Genomic DNA, 22,075 nt, shown 5'->3' with positions numbered 1-22,075 from the left:
TTCATTTTATAACACAAATAAACAACACAAACAGAAAAACAAACAATGCAAACAAATGCTTATCTTATCCTAATTTTTTAAACATTGTTAGGTGAGCTTCCCCAAGTCCCCCACTATCTGATTTTCATTTTACCTCATCTTTAGCAGTTTACATATATCATAATTTTTAACCATTTTTTTAATCGTACTTACTTTTACCATAATAATCTTCACATTTTATCCCTTACAAGTAATACTACAGTGGAGCCTCGCAAGACGAAAAGAATCCGTTCCGCGATTCTCTTCGTCTAGCGGTTTTTTCGTCTTGCGAAGCAAGCCCATTGACGGCTTAGCGCTATTAGCGGCTTTTAGCGGCTTATCGGATAAGTGGCTTAGCGGCTTAGAAAAAGGGGGGGGAAGGGAAAAAAACCCGCAGGAACTCGCAAGACATTTTCGTCTTGCGAAGCAAGCCCATAGGAAATTCGTCTTGCAGGGGCATTCGTTTTGCGGGGCACCACTGTATTTTAAAATACACTATCTTCTACTTCTAACCCTACAGCCTATATCCACATCCAAAGCTATTAAGATTTAAATATTAACATATTTTTTCAAATATTCTTTAAACTTCTTCCAATCTTCTTCCACCGTCTCTTCTTTCTGGTCTCGGAGTCTCCCAGTCAGTTCGGCAAGTTCCATATAGTCCAGAAATTTGTAGAATTCTGTATGGCATGGAACGGGGAAAATCTTTCTCCCTCTCTCCTAACACTAGACCGCATGGGCATCGCATAGAAGCTGAATATTGGAAGATTCAGGCAGCACATAGTTAAACTGTGGAACTCCCTCCCACAGGAAACAGGGATGGCCAACAAGATGGATGGCTTAAAAAAAGGATTAGACACATTCAAGGAGGCAGTGTTAGAAACTCAGGTATATAAGGCAGGCACCAAATGCCAGCTTGAATCTAGGTTGCAGTCGCCACAACGGAACTTCTCGTTTGCCAGGGGGTTGGACTAAATGACCCTCGGGGTCCCTTCCAACGCCACAATTCTACAATCTCAACTACACTGCTTGACTCCATCTTGCTCTTGCAACAGTTCACTTGTGCCAGTATGCAAGGAGAAACACACACAGAGGAAATGGAAACAGAATTATCTATGGCCAAAGGCGGAGGTTTTTAAACTGTGCTTGCCAGCTTGGCGCCCGGAAATCTCCACGTGATATAATATAATAACAGTACAGTGGTACCTTGGGTTACATACGCTTCAGGTTACATATGCTTCAGGTTATAGACTCCGCTAACCCAGAAATAGTACCTCGGGTTAAGAACTTTGCTTCAGGATGAGAACAGAAATTGTGCTCCGGAGGCGCGAGGCCCCATTAGTTAAAGTGGTGCTTCAGGTTAAGAACAGTTTCAGGTTAAGAACGGACCTCCGGAACGAATTAAGTACTTAACCCGAGGTACCGCTATAATTTATTATTTATACCCCACCCATCTGGCTGGGTTTCCCCAGCCACTCTGGGCGGCTTCCAACAGAACACTAAAATACAACAACCTATTAAACATTAAAAGCTTCCCTAAACAGGGCTGCCTTCCGATGTCTTCTAAAAGTTTGGTAGTTATTTTTCTCTTTGACATCTGATGGAAGGGCGTTCCACAGGGCGGGCGCCACCACCGAGAAGGCCCTCTGCCTGGTTCCCTGTAACTTGGCTTCTCGCAGGGACGGAACCGCCAGAAGGCCCTCGGCGCTGGACCTCAGTGTCCGGGCAAAACGATGGAGGTGGAGATGCTCCATCAGGTATACTGGACCTTTGAGGCCGTTTAGGGCTTTCAAGGTCAGCACCAACCCTTTGAATTGTGCTCGGAAACGTACTGGGAGCCAATGTAGGTCTTTCAGGACCGGTGTTACGTGGTGTTGGCGGCCACTCCCAGTCACCAGTCTAGCTGCCGCATTCTGCATTAGTTGCAGTCTCCGGGTCACCTTCAAAGGCAGCCCCACGTAGAGCGCATGGCAGTAGTCCAAGCGGGAGATAACCAGAGCATGCACCACTCTGGGGAGACAGTCCGCAGGCAGGGAGGGTCTCATCCTGCGTACCAGGTGGAGCTGATAAACACTTGTGCCAGTAGCAAAACGTGCCTGGCTAATTTCGAACACGGCATGGAAGAGAGCTGTCGAAGGCTCCTGGCCACACTGGCTCTGCTCTGCTTCTGTGGTCAGAGGCGGCGATGCTTCTGAACACCAGTTTATGGAAACCCCGGGAGGGGAGAGCTGCTCTTGTGGTGAAATCTTGCTTGTAGGTTTCCCATTTGCGTCTGGACCCAAGAAAAGGATGCTAGACTAGGTGAGCCATTGTCCTGACCCGGCAGACTCTTCCAGTGTCTACCAAGCCCTGCCAGGATCTATGGACCTCTGTTAAAGGATCTAACATCGGGGTGAAGCTTTGCAGACCGTTTAAAAAGGATAACCGAGGCATTGGGGGAAACCATAACCAGTTGTCAAGATATAAATTAGATGAATTTGTTTCCCTCCTGGCCCCTCCAGATGCCCCCGTCTTTGCCACTCAAAGGATGGATGCTCTATTTAAAGGGCTGGCATTTCCAACAGGTGGTCTTTTACCTGGCAAAGCTCTGCCAGTTCCTGAGGGCGACGCAGGTGGCAGGAAGGGAGAAACGCCTTGCCCCCCCCCCCAAGTTCCCAACCATTGGCTTAATTCCTGGACTGCGGAGCCTCTGGGCCAGCAATTCTTTCCTGCAGGGGAGCCTCTGATGGGGACTGGCAGCTTTGAAAACCTGTCAGGAGGGATGATGCGGGGATAGAGCCGCCCGCGGAAGAATTGGCCTGCCAACGACCGTCTTCCATCCTTGCGGACACATTTGCTATTTCGATTGATAACAGGTTGCCTTCTCTAATCACGCCAGGGAGGCAGAACCCGTCTGCTCGGATCTCGTTGCCTTGCGCTGGCATTTGGGGCGCTCGCTCAGGTGACATGATAGAAGTTTACAGAAAGACACAGTGGAAAAGTTACTCTTTCGTGACTCGTGGACACCTGTGAAGCTGAAGCCTGGGAGATTCAGGACTGGTGAAAGAAGGTCCCACTCAGCGCATGGTTAATCTGTTCAGGAGCAGTGTTCAAAATTAGCCAGGCGCCAGGCGCATTTTGCACCTGCCTGTTGGCCACCTGCAACCAAGGGAAGGTGCCCGGGTGCCAGGATGGCACCTGACACCTCCACCTGAGGATCTTGACTATTTTCACACGCTAATACTGCATCCTGTGGAATTCTATCAGTTACTGCAGAGCTTTCCAAACTTTTCACGTTGGTGACGCACTTTTTAGACATTCATCATTTTGTGACACAGTCATTCAAGGCACTTTCTTGATCTCCTGCTGTAGTAATCGGGTGCCCAGCCACTTGCCCCTCCCTCACCTGTCTCCCTGGCTGAAAACCACTGCACTGTGTTGCGACACACAGTTTGGAAAGCTCTGGGTTACTGTATTCTGCCTTCTGTATCCTGATCTGCATGATCAAAATGAATTTCGGGAAGCAAAATGCTTTTTCTGTGCCGCCTGAGCAGGAGCAGTAAACAAGGTTGTAGTTAAAACAAAATAAAAAAAAATTCCTTCCAGTAGCACCTTAAAGACCAACTAAGTTAGTTCTTGGTATGAGCTTTCGTGTGCATGCACACTCCTTAGATACACAGATTGACAATATTGTTGATCTTGTTTTGATTAGTAGCCTGTAGGTTGGAAAGGTTAGAGAGTTTTTTGTTTTTCTGTTTTTTCAGTAGCTCCAGTTGAGAGTGGTAAATGTTTTGTTTTTCCTTTTGGAACTCTTGCCAAGCTTGGTGGTTCCTGATAGAGTTGTCCAATACAAAGAGTTCCTCCTTTATTAGCTTCTGTTTAGAGTAGAGAACGCTGATCAGATGTTTGAGCAGCTTCTTAGAGAAAGTGCTGCATAGTTTCCTTGCATATTCAGTGGGATACGTGGATTGTAGAGGGTTCTTAATTCTAAGACCCTTGGGTATAATGTCCAGGTTCTTGCATTTATCTGAAGAAGTGTGCATGCACACGAAAGCTCATACCAAGAACTAACTTAGTTGGTCTTTAAGGTGCTTTGTTGTTGTTTAGTCGTTTAGTCGTGTCCGACTCTTCGTGACCCCATGAACCAGAGAACGCCAGGCACTCCTGTCCTCCACTGCCCCCCGCAGCTTGGTCAGACTCATGCTGGTAACCTCGAAAACACTATCCAACCATCTTGTCCTCTGTCGCCCCCTTCTCCTTGTGCCCTCCATCTTTCCCAACATCAGGGTCTTCTCCAGGGAGTCTTCTCTTCTCATGAGGTGGCCAAGAGAAGGTGCTACTTTAAGGTGCTACTGGAAGGATTTTTTTAATTTTGTTTTGACTATGGCAGACCAACACGGCTACCTATCTGTAACTAAGGTTGTAGTTAGTTGTTCTCGCTTCTTTTAGCTCCCCCCGCTGCCCTGCTCACGGCTGTGAAGAATGTCCCCACGTTATGAATAGTCTGTGTCACTCTGAACAAAAAGAGGCAGGAATAGGCCAAAATAGATGTGGACTGTTCCTGGATCAAGTGACTTTTCTTCTTTAAGTTCTCAAAGCTCTGAACCGAGCTTGAGGTTGTCCTCTGAACTAGCCAGGTGTTCAACTAGTAACCGATCACTGTTAGTCCATCATTCGAAAAAGAAAATTCAGAGCTGCCTTGGAAGGGGTCCCCCAAAGGTCATTCAGCCCAACCCCATCATTGCATCGAGATTTGATTCACGTTTTATTTCATTCAGTGAATATATTCCAATATATTACTATCTTCTCGCCTTGGGATGTTATCTGTATACCAGTCATTCTTCCTTGTTCATCCTTAAACAGTTGCTTTGGGTCATCTTTGAATAACGCTTGTAGTTTCATGGTAAATTTTGGATATAACGGAGATGTAAAAGATTTGGATTATCATAAAAGATGCAGAAGGAAATGATTAATAATAGGACCCAGAAAAAAGAGGAGGGAAGTCCACAAGATTCTTTGGGATCTTGTTTTTATGTTGTATGTTTGTGATGGTAAAAATTTTAATTTGAAAAAACCAAATAAATAAATTTATTTAAAATGAGAGAGAGAATTAAAAAAATAAAAAAATAAAAAAGAGATTTGATTCACGTGGCAAAACATTCTGGCCTCCTTTGCCTTTGCCAACTGCTGTGGAACCAATTAAATGATGCTGTCCCCAAAGTGGCAGTTATGGAACTGAGAGAGAATGGAACGCTCAGGTGGGCTTCATTCCCTGAAGCAAGCTGGCATTGTCCTCCCGAATCCTCCTTCCTTACAGACTCTCTTGGGGGCTGCCTCTCAGTAATTTCTCCTCCCTCAGAGGCTCACAGTGGGGCATCCCCCAGGGCAGGGCCTTCTCTGCGGCGGCCCCTAAACTGTGGAACTCCCTCCCGAAATAGGTATACCTGCCACCTTCCTTGCACAGCTTCCATAGGATACTGAAGACACACCTCTAGAACCCGGCTTCTGATGCCTGAGGTGTGTGTTTTTAGGACCCGGCTCGTTTTTACGGTTGTAAAAGGTAAGAGTAAAGGACCCCTGACAATTAAGTCCAGTCGTGCCCGACTCTGGTGTTGCGGCGCTCATCTCGCTTTATTGGCCGAGGGAGCCGGCGTACAGCTTCCGGTTCATGTGGCCAGCAGGACTAAGTCGCTTCTGGCGAACCAGAGCAGTGTTACATACCGATATGCTTAAAAGGACCCCTGACCATTAGGTCCAGTCGTGGCCGACTCTGGGGTTGCGGCGCTCATCTTGCTTTATTGGCCAAAGGAGCCGGCGTTTGTCATCAGACAGCTTCTGGGTCATGTAGCCAGCATGACTAAGCCACTTCTGGCGAACCAGAGCAGCGCACGGAAACGCCGTTTACCTTCTTGCCAGAGCGGTACCTATTTATCTACTTGCACTTTGACGTGCTTTTGAACTGCTAGGTTGGCAGGAGCTGGGACAGAGCAACAGGAGCTCAGCCCGTCGCGGGGATTCGAACTGCCGACCTTCTGATCGGCAAGTCCTAGGCTCTGTGGTTTAACCCACAGCGCCACCTGCGTAAGTTGTGTAGTAAGAAAAAACTGCTCCTTTTTCCTTATGGGGTACCCAAGGTCTCATATAGAGTCCTTTTGTAGGTTCTCTATCAGTAGGAGAAAATAACAAAGGCAAACCAGAGAATATTGAGAAGCAAAGCAGCTCGTAAGCCTGATCTTTATTAAAGCTCTTGAAACAGGGTGCTCCCCCACACACAGGAGGCAGGAAGACAACCCCAAACCATGCGCGCAAGCCCTTATACAGTATAGACTTTTGAACTGCCCACCTTGGAGCCCAAGACCACCCCTCCATACATCATACGTACATCACAGGAGGGGCGGTCTACAACAGAAATCTGAGTGCATTGTTTTTATCCTGTCTGCCAGGTTACCTTCTTGGATTAACGGCATCCTGGCCACTCTTTTGTTATGATAACTACTCAGTTCCTGAATTGAGGTCACAAGCTACAGGCTCACCCTATTCATATCTTAACTACCGTATTTTTCGCTCTATAAGACGCACCAGACCACAAGACGCACCAAGTTTTTGGAGGAGGAAAACAAGAAAAAAAAATCTGAATCTCAGAAGCCAGAACAGCAAGAGGGATCACTGCGCAGTGAAAGCAGCAATCCCTCTGGCTGTTCTGGCTTCTGTGATAGCTGCGCAGCCTGCATTCACTCCATAAGACGCATACACATTTCCCCTTACTTTTTAGGAGGGAAAAAGTGAGTCTTATAGAGCAAAAAATACGGTATGCCCTTGAGACAGGATTTGTGAGCAAAGAGACAATGGGGAGATTTCCCATGTCCTTCGACCTTACAGAGAAATATTTGAGGTCATTTGGGAGAGACAAAATGGTTTCAGGTCTTTTACAAGCCTGGTAGATGAAGGGAACGCAGTGGATGTAGCCTACCTTGATTTCAGCAAGGCATTTGACAAGGTGCCCCATGATATTCTTGTAAAGAAGCTGGTAAAATGCGGTCTTGACTATGCTACCACTCAGTGGATTTGTAACTGGCTGACTGACCGAACCCAAAGGGTGCTCATCAATGGTTCCTCTTCATCCTGGAGAAGAGTGACTAGTGGGGTGCCACAGGGTTCTGTCTTGGGCCCGGTCTTATTCAACATCTTTATCAACGACTTGGATGATGGACTCAAGGGCATCCTGATCAAATTTGCAGATGACACCAAACTGGGAGGGGTGGCTAAGTGTTCCCAGAGGACAGGATCACACTTCAAAACGACCTTGACAGATTAGAGAACTGGGCCAAAACAAACAAGATGAATTTTAACAGGGAGAAATGTAAAGTACAGTGGTGCCTCGCAAGACGAAATTAATTCATTCCGCGAGTTGCTTCGTCTTGCGATTTTTTCGTCTTGTGGAGCGCGGATTCCCCAGGTATTAACGGCTTTAAGAAAAAGGAAGCAAACTGAAAACGTCTTGCGAAGCAAGCCCATAGGGAAATTCATCTTGCGAAGCACCTCGAAAAACGGAAAACCCTTTCGTCTAGCGAGTTTTTCGTCTTGCGAGGCATTCGTCTTGCGGGGCACCACTGTAGTGCCACTGTATTCTGCTCTGGTCAGACCTCACCTGGAGTATTGTGTCCAGTTCTGGGCACCACAGTTCAAGAAGGACACTGACAAACTGGAACGTGTCCAGAGGAGGGCAACCAAAATGGTCAAAGGCCTGGAAACGATGCCTTATGAGGAACGGCTAAGGGAGCTGGGCATGTTTAGCCTGAAGAAGAGGAGGTTAAGGGGTGATATGATAGCCATGTTCAAATATATAAAAGGATGTCACATAGAGGAGGGAGAAAGGTTGTTTTCTGCTGCTCCAGAGAAGCGGACACGGAGCAATGGTTCCAAACTACAAGAAAGAAGATTCCACCTAAACATTCGGAAGAACTTCCTGACAGTAAGAGCTGTTTGACAGTGGAATTTGCTGCCCAGGAGTGTGGTGGAGTCTCCTTCTTTGGAGGTCTTTAAGCAGAGGCTTGACAACCATATGTCAGGAGTGCTCTGATGGTGTTTCCTGCTTGGCAGGGGGTTGGACTCGATGGCCCTTGTGGTCTCTTCCAACTCTATGATTCTATGATTCTTTTTTCTGTGGGGTTTCAGACATGTGGTCTATACATTTATGTATGTGCTTGCTTGGTACATTTATGAACATTTATTTTTATATATAAGACCTTAGAATTCTTATAACCGTTGTTTTAATACTGCGTTTTAATGTTGTATCCCAAACTGGGACCTTTGGATGAAGGGAGGGGACTAGGAAAAAGCCGCACGATTACACAGGACTAGCCATGCGACACACAATTCAAGGAGGCGACACGGTAGAAGTTGTCAGAAAGGGAAATGTTGCTTTTTCCGTAAAAGCAAAGGGTCTCAGAAAAAGTTGAATCAGAGTAGAAGGATTGCAAACTGTGAGGTAAATGCGAACCAGAATGCTTCTATTGTATGGTTTACTGGTGTGCAGGATCATTCACATCTGCCGGCGGTTAGGCTTTATCGCTTGAATAAATAAGAAGCATGGACTGTGGAAAATGAAAACGTAGTAAAAAATCCCATGGCGGCAGTTATTAGATCGTTCTAAGGCATAGTGTTGCTATGGGGCAGAATGTTCCCTTCCTGAAGGCCATAGTTCAGGGGTCAGCAACCAAAGGTCCATGGGCTGGAAGTGGCCCAGGGAGCCCAATTAAGTGGCCCTCGAGTCACTCCCGAACCGAGCCGCCCGCTCGGCAAGTCCCTGCATGATCTGCTTTTTGCCCCTGGGCAATTCGGTTCCAGGGACCACACATTCACTCCATAAGACGCACAGACATTTCCCCTTACTTTTTAGAAAGAAAAAGGTGCGTCTTATGGAGCAAAACATACGGTAAGTTTTTCTTGCTCTCTCCTAGCACTCGGAACACGTGGGCAGCTGATGAAGCTGACAGTTGGAAGAGTCAGGACGGACAAAAGGACTTCCTTCTTCATTGTTAAACTGCGGAACTCCCTCCCACAGTAGGCAGTGATGGCCACTGAGCTAGATTGCTTTAGGATTAGAGAAATTGAGGGAGGAGAGGGCTATTGATGGCTATTGGTTATTGGTGTAGGGACTCAAGAGTGGCTTGTGAGAGCCATGCGGCCTGAGCTTGGAGCAACCAGCTCAAACCACTTCCCAGGCTGAGCTTCTCAGGGAGACTGAGGAGGGAGCAAAGACCTGATTGCCTGGTTCCTCCCCAGGTGAGGGGAAGTGGGTTTATTCGCTAAGCCTGGCAGGACACCTTACTCTATGGTTTTAACCCCTTCATGCATCCATTTGACTTATGCATCTTGGTTATATGAGGCTGCTTATCCCACAGACCTCCACCCTGGTTGATGCGCCGTGGCAGGAGGTGACCTTTGAGGATGTCGCCATCAGCTTCTCCCACGAGGAGTGGTCCATGCTGGACGGGTGGCAGAAGGATCTGCACCAGGAAGTGATGCTGGAGAATTTCACGTTGCTTCTTTCCGTGGGTAAGGCCTGGCGGCTGCTGTTGCCCTTGCATAGAGGGCCGCTCTGCCCCCTTGTTTTGGGGGGCCCCTGTGTCCTGCAGGATACAGAGACAAGCAGACCACTCCCCCGCCATTATATAACGGATATGGGACCCATTGAGGCTGGTTGTGTGGGAGAGGGGCAGAGGGCCCAATCCGGCTGGACATTCTCTCTCTCTCTCATTTTTATTAAATTTTCTGTTTTACAATTTAAAGTACAGTTGGCCCTCTAGTTACGTACCGCTCTGGATATGTAATTTTTGGGTTACGAATGCAGCAAACACGGATGTGTACACTTCCAGGTTTCGCCACGCGCAGAAGTACTCTGTGCGCCGCGTGCATGTGCAGAAGTGCTCAGTCGTGCCATGCGCAGAAGCGGTATCTCTACCTATGGACTTTTTGGGTTGCAGACAGATCCCCGGAATGAATTTAATTCATAACCGAGGGTCCACTGTACTCATTTTTACATCCTTAAGATATCAATGACTTCCCTTCTTCTTACAGATAGGTAGCCGTGTTGGTCTGCCATAGTCAAAACTACTGGAAGGAATTTTTTTTATTTTGTTTTTCCCTTCTTCTGTTTCCTTGATTCATTTTGCATATCATAAATCCCTACATATTTTCACAAACTATTCAGCATTCCATTCTTACATCCCTCGAAACTTATTTACACTGCTGAATTTATCTTAACGCTGCCAGCATTTTCAGCTGTACACAGTTATTTCCCATATACAGTGGGACCTTGGTTTGCAACTGCTTTGGATTACAACTGTTTTGGATTACAACCACGTTAAACCCGTAAGTGCGTGTCCCTTTTTTTGGATAACAGCCCTTTTGGGGGGGGATGACAACCAATTTTTTAGGGGGGAGGCCCCATTGGTGAAAGTGCGCCTTGGGTTACAACCTGTTTTGATTTACAACCGGACCTCCGGAACGGATTATGGTTGTAAACCAAGGTACTACTGTAGTCAATAAATGTTTTCCAATCTTCTCTAAATGTATATTCTTCTTGTTCTCTTATTCTATATGTTAAGTCTGCAAGCTGCGCATATTCCATCAGCTTCAGTTGCCATTCTTCTTTGGTTGGGACCTCACTCGTTTTCCATTTTTGGGCTAAGAAAACTTAATCCATTCCGGAAGTCCGTTCCAAAACCAGAGCGTTCCAAAACCAAGACGCGCTTTCCCATAGAAAGTAATGCAAAATGGATTAATCCATTCCAGACTTTTAAAAACAACCCCTAAAAAAAGCAATTTAACATGAATTTTGCTATCTAACGAGACCATTGATCCATAAAATGAAAGCAATAAACAATGTACTGCAGTCACACAATCAATCAGCAGCTGAACTGGATTCCACAGTCACACACAAAAAAGAGCCGCAAAAACAAAAACGCAAAATAAATAGCAAAAACAGACAGACCTCAAGGTAACACTCAAAACAGAAGTGTGACACTCAAATCTGAAGCGTAACACTCAAAACGGAGCATGTTTGGCTTCTGAAAATAGTTCACAAACCGGAACACTTCCGGGTTTGCAGTATTTGGGTTGCAAGTTGTCTGAGTACCAAGGCGTTTGAGAACCAAGGTACCACTGTATTTATTTTTGAGCCCTCGGCCTGCAAATGGGATAGAAATTTGCAAATGACGCAAAGCATATAGAAATAGAAAATAGAAATACTTTATTGTCACTGGACTGCTTGTTTACAGTGAGATTAAACTAGCGGATTTTATAAAACTCTGTGTCATGGAAACAGAGAATTGTAGAGTTGGAATTGGGTACCGAGGATCATCTAGTCCAACCCGCTGCAATGTCCCCTTTTGTGAGTGGGTCGGAAAGCCCTCAGTGCACACACATTGTTCCTGGTCCCAGAAAACCTTACTGGCACCCTCAGGTGTCACTTGGCTTTGAGCTCCCAGTTTCAAACATAGGTCCCTCCCTTTCTGCTTTGCAAACAGACCGTTCCATTCCTCTGGCGGAGCTGTCGTCCTTCATAAATCAGCCAGGAGGAAATACTGAGGACCAGAAACTTGGCGGGGCTGGTGGTGAGGACAGAACCTGCGGTAAGAAATCCTTTTCCGTGGTGGAAGAAAATACAACGCAAACAATATCAGAACCCTTTAACAGTGCCGGAAAAACATTGTTTTTCCACTATTTTTTGGCAAGAGATTAAAAACGTATGTCACTTAAAATAGCATTCTAGGGAAGCTTTTAATGTTTAATAGACTATTGTATTTTAATATTCTGTTGGAAGCTGCCCAGAGTGGCTGGGGAAACCCAGCCAGATGGGCAGGGTATAAATTAATAATAATAATAATAATAATTATGCTATTCCCTTCCCCATGGCCAAGGTCCGTCTATAATGCCTACTCGCAAGTAAGCCCCAGAGAGCAAAGGTCCGTTTCAGCCTCAAATAATGAAAAACCCCATAGTTTGCAGGTTAGCATAAGAACATAGGAAGACTCCAGCATCGTGTTCTTACAGCAACCAGCCAGATCCCTGTGGGAAACCAGCAATCAGGATTCGAACGCAGAGCCCTCTCCCCTCCTGCAGTTTCCAGCAACTGAAATTCAGAAGCATTGTTGACTGTGACTGTGGAGGCAGAACAGAGACATCCTTGCTAGCAGCTATCAGTAGCCCTCCCCTCCATGGATCTGTCCCCATCCTATTTTAAAGCCATCCATGTTGGTCTTTGCTGCCTCCAGTGGCAGCGAGTTCCATAGTCTTAACTCTAGTTCAGTCCACCCTGGAGGGGATTTGTGGGTAGTTTCCCTTTGTGGAGCTTTTTCTGGGAACCAGCCCCTGCCAGAGCTGGGTTCTTTGCCAAGCCGGGTGGCAGCGGGGGAGACTTGAGTTACAAATATATCCCCTCATTATAGATTTCTTCTATTACTTTTTTAAAAAAAGCAAAATGGTGCTAGGATTATTTTAAAAGCCTCTTCCCCCCCCCTCTGCCCCATAGAAAGGACAGACGTAATAATAATAATAATAATAATAATAATAATAATAATAATGTATTATTTATACCCCGCCCATCTGGCTGGGCTTTCCCAGCCACTCTGGGCGGCTTCCAGCAAAATATTAAAATACAGTAATGCATCAAACATTAAAAGCTTCCCTAAACAGGGCTGCCTTCAGATGTCTTCTAAAAGTTTGGTAGTTATTTTTCTCTTTGACATCTGGTGGGAGGGCGTTCCACAGGGCGGGTGCCACTACCGAGAAGGCCCTCTGCCTGGTTCCTTGTAAGCTTATCGCAGGGAGGGAACCGCCAGAAGGCCCTCTGAGCTGGACCTCAGTGTCCAGGCAGAACGATGGAGGTGGAGATGCTCCTCAGGTATACAGAGCTGAGGCTGTTTAGGGCTTTCAAGGTCAGCACCAACACTTTGAATTGTGCCTGGAAACGTACTAGGAGCCAATGTAGGTCTTTCAAGACCGGTGTTATGTGGTCTTGGCGGCCGCTCCCAGTCACCAGTCTAGCTGCTGCATTCTGGATTAGTTGTAGTTTCTGGATCACCTTCAAAGGTAGCCCCACATAGAGCGCATTGCAGTAGTCCAAGTGGGAGATAACCAGAGCATGCATCACTCTGGCCAGACAGTCTGCGGGCAGGGAGGGTCTCATCCTGCGTACCAGGTGGAGCTGGCAGACAGCTGCCCTGGACACAGAACTGACCTGCGCCTCCATGGAGGGGCCTCCCAGATTGGCACCAGGGGAACTGCAGTCCAAAACATACGAAGCCCACCAGATGGAGGGAAGCTCCCTTAGGCTTTCTTTTCTGCTTTCGGGGAACCGTTCCTTTTTTCAGAGGATGCATCCGAGCTGGAGGGACCCTGGGACCTGGAGGACCTGAGTGAGGAGGGAGAGAGGTGCCTGACCCCAGCTAGCAACCGGGACGGTAAGAGTGGGAAGAGGAATGGAGTGTTGGAATCACAGATTGTGGACTTGGGAAGGCCTCTCCTGGGGTCATCTAGTCCGACCCGCTTGCAATGCAGGAATCGTAGTGGAAGAGCCCCTGACAGGTGGTCGCCCGACCTCGTGTTTAAAAACCTCCAGTGGAAGACAGTCGACTTACCTTCTGAGGGAGTCCATTCAACCATCAAATGCCCCTGACCCTCAGTTTTTCTATATGTTTAGTTGGGATTTCCTTTCGTGTAACGCGAAGCCATGAGTTCGAGTCCTACCCTCCATTGTGGTAGGAAAAATGCTTGCTCCATCTTCCATGTGATATTAGATATTTGAAGATGGCTCTCATATCTCCGCTTTTCCAGGCTAAATATACCTAGCTCCTTCAACCGTTCCTCATATGGCTCAGTTTCAATAATAATAATAATAATAATAATAATAATAATAATTTATTATTATTTATACCCTGCCCTTCTGGCTGGGTTTCCCCAGCCACTCTGGGTGGCTTGATCATCTTAGTTGCACACTCTCCAGCTTGTCAACATCCTTCTTAAACTGGGGTTCCCAGAACGGGTTACATTCGTGTTGTAGGCAGCTCGTGTGAGTGAGCCATGCTGCATGGGGAGATGATCCCTATCTCGGCCGGCTTGGTGGAAAATCCTCTTTTCACCCCCATAAATGGAGCTCAATTGTAAAGCAGCTCTCGTTTTCAGATCCAGCATCAAAATTTGCTGCTAGCCGGTCACAGCAGTGTGTACCTGATTGAAGAGGACTTCATCTTCCCTGTCCGTGGAAATAAAAGGCGGATACTTTTCTCTCTCTGCTTCCCAAACAGGTGAGCATCCCAGCAGCCTCCACCTTTGCGCTCTCATGAAGCTGGTGGACGAAATCCCAGAGTTTCTCTACGGACACACGAAGGCTGCCGGAGACCTCGCCCCAGACACCGTGGAAGCTGAGGTTCCTGCCAAGGAGGCGCCAACCAGCAGCGGTGAGTGAATTCACGGGTTCCTAGAATGGTAGAGTTGCAAAGGACCACCAGAGGTCATCTAGCCCAACCCCCTTCAATGCAGGAATGTCAGCTCAAGTATCCATGGTAGATGGCCACCCAGCCTCTGCTAAAAAGCCTCCAAGGAAGGAGAGTTTGCCACCTTCCCAGGGAGTCTGTTCCACCATCTAAATGACAAAAAGTTCTTCCTGGTGTTTAGTTGCAACAACTTTCTTTCCTTCTTTTTTATTTTTTTATTTTCAATGCAAAATACAACAAAAATACAAAAATTGAATCCAAAATAAAACAGTACAAACGGGGGGGGGGGGGGGGCACAAGTGGGAAAACACACACACACACACACACACACACACAAAATGACAAAAACACACATCTACAAATAAAACCATATCATCGTTCTAATCATTACGTACATATACACATTTTGACTTCCTTCCTTTGTTCTAAGACCTTGAAATTTTTACCCTTTCTAAATTGTTGTGTCTAATGTAGATTACCTCTATCTTTATACTTTTTGCGCCATTTTTCTCTTTTTTTAACCCTGCAAAGCTTCATTTGTTACATATCGATATGCTTAAAAGGACCCCTGACCATTAGGTCCAGTCGTGGCCGACTCTGGGGTTGCGGCGCTCATCTTGCTTTATTGGCCAAAGGAGCCGGCGTTTGTCATCAGACAGCTTCTGGGTCATGTAGCCAGCATGACTAAGCCACTTCTGGCGAACCAGAGCAGCGCACGGAAACGCTGTTTACCTTCCCGCTGGAGCGGTACCTATTTATCTACTTGCACTTTGACGTGCTTTCGAACTGCTAGGTTGGCAGGAGCAGGGACCAAGCAATGGGAGCTCACCCTGTCGCGGGGATTCGAACCGCCGACCTTCTGATCGGCAAGTCCTAGGCTCTGTGATTTAACCCACAGTGCCACCCATGTCCCTACCGATATGCTTACTCCAGAGCAATGTTTTTTCATATATATGTTTATATATATATAGTATAGTTGCAACTTTCTTGTAACTTGAAGCCATTGGTTCGAGTCCTACCATCCAGAGTAGAGGAAAACAAGCTTGCTCCCTCCTCCATGAGACAGCCCTTGAGATATTTGAAGATGGTTCTCATATCTCCTCTCAGTCTCCTCTTTTGCAGGCTAAACCTGCCCAGCTCCTTCGACCGTTCCTCATCAGTCTTGGTTTCCAGACCCTTCACCATCTTGGTTTCCCTCCTCTGTGTGCCTTCCAGCTTGTCAACATCCTTCTCAAATTGTGGTGCCCAGAGCTGGACACAGGACTCCCGGTGTGGTCTGACCAAGGCAGAATCAGACCCTGCGGTCAGCTCTCCCTGTCACGTTCCAGGGAAGGATCCCTTTGTGATCCGCAAGGTCCTGATCCGTCCATTTGCTTTGTTCTTGCAGTTAAAAGAGAAGTTCCGCTGGAGAGCTTGCACCCTTTTGGCCAGCAGAGAGATATGGCAGAGCCTGTCACCCTGGGCGTGCCCAGCCACCCTGGCACACTGGCCAGCGCCACAGAGGGAGACGGGCAGGATTCCCAAATCCCAGGTTGGTATGAGCAGAAAGGGCCTTGTTACTGCTTTAGTGAAATAAATTGTTTCAATTGTTATTAAGGAAATGATTTTTTCTCTCTCCTTCCAATGAAGTACAGCAGAAATGTTGTCCAAATATAAACAGTTAACTTATTAAACCTCATGTATATCTAATAGTGGGGGCAGTGGAGGACAGGAGTGCCTGGCGTGCTCTGGTCCATGGGGTCACGAAGAGTCGGACACGACTAAACGACTAAACAACAACACAACAACATATCTAATAGTATAACCAAATCAGTGAATTTTGATATAACTGTAAAATTTATTATTCCAAAATCGAAACCTTCCCCTGGTTGTATATATTAAGATTATACCAGCAAGAATGAGTCTTTCTGTTTAAAAAAAAAAAGAAAAAGATTTAAATCAAGTCTTACTGACTAGTGATTTAAATCATGATTTAAATTGTAATTTAAATCAATTTGATTTAAATCGGTGATGGAAGCGAGGTGTCTGGGGATGGCGGCTCCACCAGGGAACGACTAAGGGATGGGTTCACCTGCTGTTATCGGGGGGCCTATGTCACGTGTACCCCTGTCTTAGGGCCCTAACACGGCCGGGGATCTAACATGGTTGTAGCGAGAGGGAAAACTGGCAGAAATCCTGGAACAAACCAGCATTTTTGTGTTCCTGTCATTCCAGCAGACACAACGGCCGGCAGATCCCCCATCCTCGATGACGGTACAAATGATGGAGGACGGGAGGGCGGGACTGTGGGCGGGACGGCTGCTCCTCAAGCCACGCCCACCGACCCTCTGGACCGCCCTGCCGCGGGAGAGGCGGAGCCAAACAGAGGAGGTCCCGGAGGTTTAGCCCGAGGTTTGTTAGAGTTGGTGGTGGATAGTTGGTTGGTTTTAGTGGGTTGGCTGGTTGGGAAAGGCAGTTGGAGAAGCAGTTGGCAGGCAGTTGGAAACAGAGAGACAGTTAGGGCAGTGGGTTCTTGAGTGAGGGGAGGTAGAAGAGATAGAGAGTAACAACGTTTGGAAAGCCGTAAAAGATTGTTTGTGTCTGAAATAAAATACACTCTTCTTTATTAATTGAGAACCCGACTGAGATTGAAGTGATTTTACCGGGGAGGACCTCGTTGGTGGCAGCAGATTAGTGGTGTATGGGTCAATAGTCCGTGAGACGACCAGGGCTCCGGACAAACGCCACAGCTGCCCTGCAGGGAATCTTAAAGCTGGATGCAACCTAAGGTTTATCCCTCTAAAGTTCAAAGAGATAAGAGAGGTGTCAGCATAGTGAAAAAAGTTACAGGAGAGCTGGGGGTCCCCCACTCCATTAACCCATTAGGGCAGGTTGAATTTCTTCAGCTTTCAGCTTTCAAAAACAAGGGGTGCTAAAAAGTTGTAATGTGACTTGGAAACTCACCAGATCTTTTGTTTAGATCAATACAATTTAGTTTTGCTTGGTATGTGTGTAAAATGGCATAGAAATCATTAAAAATGATTGCCAAGTACTGGAAGTTCTAGGATATATATATATATATATAATTATTATTTATTTTTTAATTATTTAACATTACCTGACATTTCCAGAAGGTACAATTAAAATTCTTTGGTTTTCCAAAAGCGCTTAATGTGCTTCTTCATCAAATGTAGAGTTGCCAAGCTAAACGTCCGATCACAAAAATAATAGCAGATTTGAATTCCTCACACCCAGAAACATATTTTTAAGACCCTTCACTGAAGAAACAAAGAACGATTAAGTTTCACCTCCTAAAATGACGCCCCCGTTAACCCATGCAAACCACTCTCTGCGAGCTGAGTTGAACCCAGACTTCCTTTCCCCCCATACATTTATTTATTTCATTTTTCACATTAAAAGTTTACAGTCACATATCAAAGGAATATCCAAGGAATCTCTAAGACTTCCCTCCTCCCCTTTGTGGGTTCTATTATTAATAATTTCCTCCTGCATCTTTTATGATAATCTAAATCTTTTCCATCTCCGTCATATCCAAAATTCAGCATGAAAGTACAAGTGATATTCTAATCCTACCAATGATTTTCACTGTTTACAATGGCTTTTAAGATAGGTCATAAATTTCTCCCATTCCTTATTAAAATTTTGGTCTTCCTGATTTCTGACTCTTCCAGTCCTTTTTGCCATTTCGGCATAATCCATCAACTTGATCTGCCTGCCTTCTCTGGTCGGGACTTTATCTTCTTTCTGTCTAATGCAGCGGTTCTCAACCTGTGGGTATCCAGATGTTGTTGGACCACAACTCCCATCATCCCTGAGCTCTGGCCTTGCTAGCTAGGGGTGATGGGAGTTGTAGTTCAACAACATCAGGGGACCCACAGGTTGAGAAGGCTGAATTCTAATGGAAAGAGTTACACCTAAACTTCCAGCAGGACAGGCCAAACGCTGATGCAATGCATTCTTGGTTTCTTTTGTTTCAGCAGAACCTGCTGCAGATCCTGGCCATGAACCTCTGCTAAATTCCTGGAAGGAAGGAGGAGCAGAATTGCCTTGTGCTCTTGGTGCATCTGTTGGTGCCTCTTTATCAAGCTGCTCTTCCAGGAGAGACACGGCACGGCCCAAGTCCCTGGATCCGAGAGCCTGCAAAGAAGGCGTTTCGAAGCACTCGCACCCAAGCCTCACGCAAGGTTCGTAAACTCGGGAAGGAGGAGGTTTGGGATGAAGGAACGGATCTGTTCATTTGGGTGTGATCTGTGATGCCTGTTCCACCGTCGAAGAGCTCTTCCTGTCAGAAAGTCGTTTCTGTGATTAAGTCAGGGGGCGGGCGGGTGTGAGGGACTCCCTGGTCCTGAATGGGGCAACTGTGCCCCTGAAGGACCAGGTGCGCAGCCTGGGAGTCATTTTGGACTCACAGCTGTCCATGGAGGCACAGGTTAATTCTGTGTCCAGGGCAGCTGTTTACCAGCTCTATCTGGTACGCAGGGTGAGACTCTCCCTGCCTGCGGAATGTCTCGCCAGAGTGGTGCATGCTCTTGTTATCTCCTGCTTGGACTACTGCAATGCGCTCTATGCGGGGCTACCTTTGAAGGTGACCCGGAAACTACAACTAATCCAGAATGCAGCAGCCAGACTGGTGACCATATAACACCGGTCTTGAAAGACCTACACTGGCTCCCAGTACGTTTTTGAGCACAATTCAAAGTGTTGGTGCTGACCTTTAAAGCCCTAAACGGCCTCGGTCCTGTATACCTGAAGGAGCGTCTCCACCCCCATCGTTCTGCCCGGACACTGAGGTCCGGCGCCGAGGGCCTTCTGGTGGTTCCCTCGCTGCGAGAAGCGAGCTCACAGGGAACCAGGCAGAGGGCCTTCTTGGTAGTGGCACCTGCCCTGTGGAACGCCCTCCCACCAGATGTCAAAAAGAACAACAACTACCAGACTTTTAGAAGATATCGGAAGGCAGCCCTGTTTGGGGAAGTTTTCAATGTTCGATGTTTTGTCCCTTTTTTATTATTATTAATATTCTGTTGGGAGCTGCCCTGAGTGGCTAGGAAAACCCAGCCAGATGGGCAAGGTGTAAATAATAAATTATTATAATTATTATTATTATTCACCTTCCTTTCCCAGCCTGGCTTGCCGGCCCTTCCCCAAACGACAGCGCAGCTTGTTCTTCTCTCTCAGAAACGGCTGCAGAGGAGAAGCCCCTGCAAGGGCTGCTGAAGTGCCTGAAGGAACTGATCGTCCATCCGCCCCCTCACACATCCCGCAGGGACCCCAGCAGCGGCTGGCAGCCGGCCCTGCGGCAGAAGATGAGGGAAGGGACCCGTGGGTCTCCCCCTGGCCAAGGTGGGTCTGAACATAATGCAAAAGCACGCTCGGGTTTAAGGATGCCCAGCGGTTCCCTTCTGCTCCATCCTGGCATCTTGCCTGGACTTCCTAGGGGTTGGACTAGATGGGTCACTTCCAGCTCTAAAATGCCTTGATTGATTGATTGATTGATTGATTGATTGATACCTGGAGGTCTCAGGGCGGTTCACAGAAAATATCACAATATATAAAATCAAAATAAGAACAATAACCCAATAACATCCCCCCCCCCAAAAAAAGAGCCACGTTTTAAAAGGGTATAGGGTGTCCCATCAGGTCAACCAAAGGCATGGTTAAAGAGGAACGTTTTTGCCAGGCGCCTAAAGGTGTATAATGAAGGCGCCAGGTGAACCTCCCCGGGGAGAGCATTCCCACAAATGGGGAGCCAGTGCAGAAAAGGCCCCGTTCTCATTCTGCCACCTTCCGGACCTCTCAAGGAGGAAGCACATGAGGGAGGGCCTCAGAACATGATTTGCCAAGTGACTATCAGCAAAGCAAAATGTACAATACATAATAACATGGGGGGGGGGGCGGAGGAATGGGAGAAATCGTATAAGGTAACATCCATAGGGTGGAGAAAGCCTGCCAGGCATATAAATAGGAGCAAACAACATTATCAGTACTCAAATAATAAATGAAACAGTACTCTGGTCCACTAATTAGCAAATAAGCAAAATCTCAACTGGCCGGCTAAACCAGGTGAAGGTAATAATAATAATTTAATAATTTATTATTTGTACCCCACCCATCTGGCTGGGTTTCCCCAGCCACTCTGGGCAGCTTCTAACAAAGATTAAAAATACATTAAAACGTCACACATTACAAACTTCCCTGAACATGGCTGCCTTCAGATGTCTTCTAAAAGTCTGGCAGTTGTTGTTCTCTTTGACATCTGACGGGAGGGCGTTCCACAGGGCGGGCGCCACCACCGACAAAGCCCACTGCCTGGTTCCCTGTAGCTTTGCTTCTCGCAGGGAGGGAACCACCAGAAGGCCCTCGGCGCTGGACCTCAGTATCCGGGCAGAACAATGGGGGTGGAGAGGCTCCTTCAGGTATATTGGGCCAAGGCCATTTAGGGCTTTCAAGGTCAGCACCAACACTTTGGTCTAGTCTAGCTGCCACATTCTGGATTAGTTGCAGTTTCCGGGGCACCTTCAAAGGTAGCCCCACATGGAGTGCATTGCAATAGTCCAAGCGGGAGATAACCAGAGCATGCACCACTCTGGTGAGACAGTCTGTAGACAGGTAGGGTCTCATCCTGCGTACCAGATGGAGCTAGTAGACAGCTGCCCTGGACACAGAATTGAGCTGCGCCTCCATGGACAGCTGTGAGTCCATCGGGTAGCTGATGAGTCTCAAACCCTCGAGGTGTTAGGGACCCAATTTCACCTTGGTGGTTTGTTGGGGGGGGGGGTGGTACTGGTAGTTTGAGATGGCCCTGATTCCTTATTTCTGTGCAAAGTTAAAATTGAAGCCATGGATGAGGAGCTGCTTGCCCCTAGACTGGAAAACGCTGCTGCACAAGGAGGATCCAGCCCTTCAGTTGCTCCCTCCTGTCGTGTTTCCACCTGCCAGACTGAAGGAGGCAGGAGAAGGAGCCGGTCAGAGGCAAAGGATAGGAACATCTTTGCAGTGGGTAAGCTGTGGAGTTTGTTTACTGATCCCTCCACTGAGTGGAGGACATGTTTCCTGTGGCCAAATCCTGCGCCTGGTGAAAGGGGACGAGGTTAAATGGGCTCATAGCTCTAATGCGGTTAACTCTGGGTTTATCCACACTCGTGCTTCTTCTTTCCCCCGGGGGAAATTGCTCTTTTGCTCTCAGTCGGAGCAAACAGCAATTTGGGTTTTCTCTGGGTTGATGTCCGCTCCGTTTTAGCGCTAAAGAGTGGGAAAGGAGGGGGGTGAGAGGGAAACTGTTTGGACGTGGCATTCAGGTTTTCGAGTGACCGGCAACCCACACTCCCTGAGCCTCTCCCAGATCTCAGAAGAGCGTCCCGGTCTCTTACAGGCAGGAGACTAGATCTCAACAGGGGTAGGGGGGTCAGCAGGGGGCTCTTGCCATGCGACTCCCCCAGCGGAGAGACCTCGCTGAAGTTCAGGCAGCAGCCACTATGGAGAAATTATCTGAACACTTTGGCTTGAAGTGTGGATGCGAGCTTAATCTGTCATTTAAAAGGTTTTCCAAGCCTGTTTCAATGCTGTGTGGATGCGTGCAAGAC

At 47.2% G+C, this 22,075-nt stretch overlaps 1 protein-coding gene across 8 annotated transcripts in view; it reads left to right on the top strand.

The window, feature by feature from the left end:
• KRBA1 (KRAB-A domain containing 1) overlaps positions 1-22,075 on the top strand; it is a 62,852-nt gene that overhangs the window by 8,599 nt on the left and 32,178 nt on the right. For 5 of the 8 annotated variants that reach the window (XM_079996355.1, XM_079996357.1, XM_079996353.1 and 2 more), the window contains exons 2-10: positions 9,402-9,555; positions 11,529-11,633; positions 13,374-13,463; positions 14,307-14,459; positions 15,883-16,026; positions 16,710-16,886; positions 18,473-18,679; positions 19,617-19,835; positions 21,319-21,492. In XM_079996355.1, the coding sequence (XP_079852481.1) occupies positions 9,402-9,555; positions 11,529-11,633; positions 13,374-13,463; positions 14,307-14,459; positions 15,883-16,026; positions 16,710-16,886; positions 18,473-18,679; positions 19,617-19,835; positions 21,319-21,492 (1,423 nt within the window). The remainder of the gene's footprint in view (positions 1-9,401; positions 9,556-11,528; positions 11,634-13,373; positions 13,464-14,306; positions 14,460-15,882; positions 16,027-16,709; positions 16,887-18,472; positions 18,680-19,616; positions 19,836-21,318; positions 21,493-22,075) is intronic. The other 3 variants (XM_079996352.1, XM_079996351.1, XM_079996354.1) reach the window with 3 other exon arrangements.

The sequence above is a fragment of the Podarcis cretensis genome (assembly GCF_951804945.1).
Source record: "Podarcis cretensis genome assembly, chromosome: 12".
Classification (NCBI taxonomy): Eukaryota; Metazoa; Chordata; class Lepidosauria; order Squamata; family Lacertidae; genus Podarcis; species Podarcis cretensis.
The sequence above is the reverse complement of the archived record's forward strand: the minus strand, read 5'-3'. Positions and strand labels throughout refer to the sequence as shown.